Source organism: Oncorhynchus kisutch, unplaced genomic scaffold (assembly GCF_002021735.2).
Source record: "Oncorhynchus kisutch isolate 150728-3 unplaced genomic scaffold, Okis_V2 scaffold3334, whole genome shotgun sequence".
NCBI lineage: Eukaryota > Metazoa > Chordata > Actinopteri > Salmoniformes > Salmonidae > Oncorhynchus > Oncorhynchus kisutch.
The window spans coordinates 515,319-521,318 of record NW_022265279.1 but is presented as its reverse complement, the minus strand read 5'-3'; the positions used below and the strand labels follow the sequence as shown (position 1 = coordinate 521,318).

Genomic DNA, 6,000 nt, shown 5'->3' with positions numbered 1-6,000 from the left:
CCTACATGTGCATATTACCTCGACTAACCTGTGCCCCAGCACATTGACTCTATACCCCCTGTAGCCTCGCTACTGTTACTTTATTGTTGCTTTTTAATTGTTATTTTTCATTTATTTTTAATTCAGATTATATTAGTAAATACTTTAACACTTATTTTTCTTAAAACTGCATTTTTTAAGGGCTTGTAAAGAAGCATTTAACTGTCATGTCTACACCTGTTGAACTCGGCGCATGTGACAAATAACATTTGATTTGATGAGCAGCACAACCCAACACCTGTATCGTCTAAGGACTCAGACTAAGGAGAACTGTTGATCCCACAGGTCTGAGTGACAAGTATTGGAGACAGCCATAGCTATATAACAGCCTCTGTCTCCATCTGCTGGACAGTTTGAAGAAGACAAACCCACTCACCTCTTGCTCTTGTTGCGTGTGAATCCAGAAGGACAGTCAGACATGCACTCTCTTCTGTGAATGACGAAGCGGTCGAAGTCAGGCAGGTGGACGCTGGAGCAGAAGTCCAGGGTGACGCAGCGCCAGCCTTCAAACTTATAGGTATCATGGGGGCAGTCTGGAACGCAGCGCCCCTCGTGGTAGTAGTGGAGACAGGCAGCGCAAGACGAATCAGTGTTAGGTTCCGTACAGCTACCCAGACACTGGCCATGACAACACTCACCATCCCATGTACACGCATGACACTTATCAGGACACACTAGAGAGAGAGAGAGAGAGAGAGAGACGGAGAGAGAAGTCAGTTAATGACTTGACATAGGGAATTCGTACCCATTAATACCATTTCCGTCTTTGGATTTAAAAAAAATCATTATTCAGCACAACATCGGTACAGGAGATCCCCATATTGTATGAGACACTGAAATGCACTTTTAGAGGCCATTCAGCACAACATGGGTACAGCAGATCCCCATATTGTATGAGACACTGAAATGTACTTTTAGAGGCCATTCAGCACAACATGGGTACAGCAGATCCCCATATTGTATGGGACACTGAAATGTACTTTTAGAGGCCATTCAGCACAACATGGGTACAGCAGATCCCCATATTGTATGGGACACTGAAATGTACTTTTAGAGGCCATTCAGCACAACATCGGTACAGCAGATCCCCATATTGTATGAGACACTGAAATGTACTTTTAGAGGCCATTCAGCACAACATGGGTACAGCAGATCCCCATATTGTATGAGACACTGAAATGTACTTTTAGAGGCCATTCAGCACAACATGGGTACAGCAGATCCCCATATTGTATGAGACACTGAAATGTACTTTTAGAGGCCATTCAGCACAACATGGGTACAGCAGATCCCCATATTGTATGAGACACTGAAATGTACTTTTAGAGGCCATTCAGCACAACATGGGTACAGCAGATCCCCATATTGTATGAGACACTGAAATGTACTTTTAGAGGCCATTCAGCACAACATGGGTACAGCAGATCCCCATATTGTATGAGACACTGAAATGTACTTTTAGAGGCCATTCAGCACAACATGGGTACAGCAGATCCCCATATTGTATGAGACACTGAAATGTACTTTTAGAGGCCATTCAGCACAACATCGGTACAGCAGATCCCCATATTGTATGAGACACTGAAATGTACTTTTAGAGGCCATTCAATACAACACTCATCATTAAAACAAAAGCAGTTTAGGTCAAAAGAGATGAGATCTATATAAAGGAATAGAGGAAGTTCATGGTAATGGAATAAATATTGAATCTGCAACATAGAAATGTGAAACGAATTGAGAGAAACTCGTTACAAATGATGGAGTCATACATGATTCATCAAACTATATTTTGAAAGAGGAAGCAACATTTAAGCATATGTTGTCTCCTCCATTTCCACTGAATTATGTTAACTAAAGATTTCTTTCCAAATAATAATAATAATAATACTGTAAAATGAATACAGAAAGACCAGTGTGAAGGCCAACTTACAGAAGAGTAACTGAAGCAATACAATATTTTCAGTCTGGAAAATCACCAGGGCTTGATTGTATACCAGTAGAGGTATATCAGACCTTTCATGTATTCAAAAGTTCCATTATTAGCATGTTATAATTACATTTTCAGGTACTCAACCATGACTGATTTCATTACTACTAAAACAGGACCCAGGTGGTAAGTATAAAGATCCAGTCCATTTTTAAAAAACATCACAACTTCAACGCTGTGATGCGAAAATCCTGGTGAAATGCAAAGCACAGAATAAAAAAGGTTTCACCAGATATTATTGTTCATCCTGATCAGACAGGTTTTTTACACAGATGCTGTATTAGAGATAATATAAGACAATTCATTGAAACAATTGAACATTAAAACATCAAAGACAAAAGGCCTGGTCTTCATAGCAGATTTTGAAAGGCGTTTGATAAAGTATGACTAGAATGTATTTACAAATGCCTGGATTAGTTTTATTTCGGTGAATCTCATACAATGGGTTAAAGTTACGTACAGCAACCCCAGATATAAAACAGTAAATAATGGTTTCTTCTCAGAATGTATTGAGCTTTTAAGAGGAGTAAAACAAGGCTGTCCGTTGTCTCCATATCTATTTATTATGGCCATTGAAATTTAAATCAAGGGGTTAGAAATCCAGGGGATAAAAACAAAAGTGTGTTGATGTTGAATGTTGATGACTCAAGTTTTTTTTCTTAAGTCCGCAATCTGGATACCTGCACAGTCTCATTGAAGATCTTGATCAAATTTATAGCCTCTAAGGACTCAAATGTAATTATGAGAAAAGTGTACCATATTATGTATTGGATCATAAAAAATAAAAAATGTATGCTACCTTGTAGTTTACCAATAAAATGGATGGAGAAGTAGACATACTTTGTTTTCACATCTCAAAAAAATAAATGAACTTCGCACAATTAATTTCAATGGAAAGTTAGCAAAAATAGATACGATCATGCAACCATGAAGAGGTAAATGTGTCTATTAATGGAAAAATCACATTGATTAACTTTTTGGTCCTATCACAGTTTACTTACTTACTAACTAATGGCACTGCCTACTCCAGACGACTCGTTTTTTAAATAATTTGAGAAAATAATATTTAATTTTATTTGGAATGCTAAGCCAGACAAAATGAAAAAGTGCCTATTTATATAATGAATATGAGTTTGCGGGGCAAAAATTACTAAATATTAAATCTTTAAACCTCTCACTAAAATATTTACTCATACATAAATTATACTTAAACACAAAATGGTTCTCCAGTAGATTAAGAAAAGCTCATCCTTTATTCAAAAATGTTACAATTTACAACTTCTCATTTCCCACTAATTTAAAATGTTTTTTTTTTTTTTAAGTATCGCCCTTTCTTAAACAAGCCATAGAAAGCTGGTTACAATTTCAGTTTATCCTCCAGAAAAGATAGAACGAACAAATGTTATGTTTACGGGTCGGGTTAGGCATGTATCACGAATTACGTGATCCTAACCGAATGTGTTTTTTTTGTTTCATTTTTGCAACTTATTTTTGAGCTCATCCTGTACATAATGTGTCTGCTACCGTCTCTTAAGACCCAAAATAACTTCTGGGCATCAGAACAGCGATTACTCACCACGAACCGTAGAGGCTTTTTATTTCTTTAACTTCTTGGTGACAGGGGGCAGTATTTTCACGTCCGGATTAAATGCATGCCCAAATTCAACTGCCTGCTACTCATCCCCAGAAGATAAGATATGCATAGAAAACACTCTGAAGTTTCTAAAACTGTTTGAATCATGTCTGTGAGTATAACAGAACTTATTTAGCAGGCGAAACCCCGAGGACAAACCATTCAGATTTTTGTTTTGTTTTTGAGGTCACTCTTTTCAATGGGTTTTCATTGGGAATCCCGATTTCTAAGGGATCTTCTTGCAGTTCCCACCGCTTCCACTGGATGTCAACAGTCTTTAGAAATTGGTTGAGGTTTTTCCTTTGTGTAATAAAGAAGTAGCCCTGTTCAAAACGAGGGTCACATCAAGTGTACTGTTAGAGAAGCGTGACCAGAAAGCTAGCTACAGTTTGTTTTCCACCTGTATTGAACACAGATCATCCCATCTTCAATTTTATCGATTATTTACGTAAAAAATACCTAAAGTACAGGTAACTTTTGAGATATTTTATAGTCACGTTGCGCAAGTTTGAACTGGTGTTTTTCTGGATCAAATGAGACAAAATGGAAATTTCAGATATATATCGACAGATTTATTCGAACAAAAGGACTATTTGTGATGTTTATGGGACATATTGGAGTACCAACAAAAGAAGCACATCAAAGGCAAGGCATGATTTATATTTTTATTTCTGCGTTTTTGTGTCACGCCTGCAGGGTTGAAATATGCTTTCTCTCTTTGTTTACGGAGGTGCTACCCTCAGATAATAGCATCGTTTGCTTTCGCCGAAAAGCCTTTTTGAAATGGGACGTTGGCTGGATTCACAACAAGTGTAGCTTTAATTTGGTATCTTACATGTGTGATTTCATGAAAGTTTGATTTTTATAATAATTTATTTGAATTTGGCACGCTGCATTGTCACTGGCTTTTGGCCAGGTGGGACGCTAGGGTCCCACATATCCCAGAGAGGTTTCTTTAATGAGTTTGACATACTGCTTTCCCGGGAGCAGGCCCAAATCCCTGTCATTTGCGTGAAGAGAAGACGGAGAAAAAGAGGATGGAGACCGGGCTACTTTCTAAGGAAGTCCTGAGGTTTTACTCGCCTGAGGTAGAGTATCTCATGATAAGCTGTAGATCACACTATCTGTATTTTTCATAGCTGTCTACATACCACCACAGGCCGATGCTGGCACTAAGACCACACTCAATGGGCTGTATTCCACACTAAGCAAACAGGAAAATGCTCATCCAGGCAGCACTCCTAGTGGCCGGGGACTTTAATGCAGGGAAACTTAAATCCGTTTTACCAAATTTCTATCAGCATGTTAAAACGTGCAACCAGAGGTAAAACAACTCTAGACCACCTGTACTCCACACACAGAGACACAAACAAAGCTCTCCCTCGCCCTACAGTCAGCAAATCTGACCACAATTCTATCCTCCTGATTCCTGCTTACAAGCAAAAAAACTAAAGCAGGAAGCACCATTGAATCGGTCAATAAAAAAGTGGTCAGATGAAGCAGATGCTACACTACAGGACTGTTTTGCTAGAACAGACTGGATAATGTTCCAAGATTCCTCTGATGGCATTGAGGAGCACACCATGTCAGTCATTGGCTTCATCAATAAGTGCATCGATGACGTCGTCCCCACAGTGACCGTATGTACATACACCAACCAGAAGCCATGGATTACAGGCAACAGATGCACTGAGCTAGAGGCTAGAGCTGCCGCTTTCAAGGAGCAGGACTCTAACCCGGAAGTTCATAAGAAATCCCGCTGCGCCCCCCGACGAACCATCAAACAGGCAAAGCTTCAATACAGGACTAAGATCGAATCGTACTACACCAGTTCCGACGCTCGTCGGATGTGGCAGGGCTTGCAAACCATTACAGACCACAAAGGGAAGCACAGCCGAGAGCTGCCCAGTGACACGAGCTCAACACCTTCTATGCCTGCTTCGAGGAAAATAACAATGAAACATGCATGAGAGCGCCAGTTGTTCCGGACGACTGTGTGATCAAGCTCTCCATAGCCGATGTGAGTAAGACCTTTAAACAGGTCAACATTCACAAAGCCGTGGGGCCAGATGGATTACCAGGACATGTACTCCGACCAACTGGCAAGTGTCTTCACTGACATTTTCAACCTCTCCCTCACGAGTCTGCAATACCAACAAGTTTCAAGCAGAAACCCCCACTCTCGTCGACGGGGCTGTAGTGGAGCAGGTTGAGAGCGTCAAGTTCCTTGGTGTCCACATCACCAACAAACTAACATGGTCCAAGCTAGGGTTGCAAAATTCTGGGAACTTTCAATAAAATGACCTAGTTTTCGAGAAATCCTGGTTGGAGGATGCCGAAT

General features: G+C 39.9%; 1 protein-coding gene across 1 annotated transcript in view; it reads right to left on the bottom strand.

Annotated features, from left to right (window-relative positions):
* Positions 1-396: 396 nt before the first annotated feature.
* The window catches only part of LOC109887123 (insulin-like growth factor 1 receptor), a 29,840-nt gene continuing 24,236 nt past the window's right edge, over positions 397-6,000 (bottom strand). Inside the window, exon 4 of the mRNA XM_031820400.1 lies at positions 397-713. Coding sequence (XP_031676260.1) covers positions 412-713 — 302 coding nt within the window. The 3' untranslated portion in view covers positions 397-411. The remainder of the gene's footprint in view (positions 714-6,000) is intronic.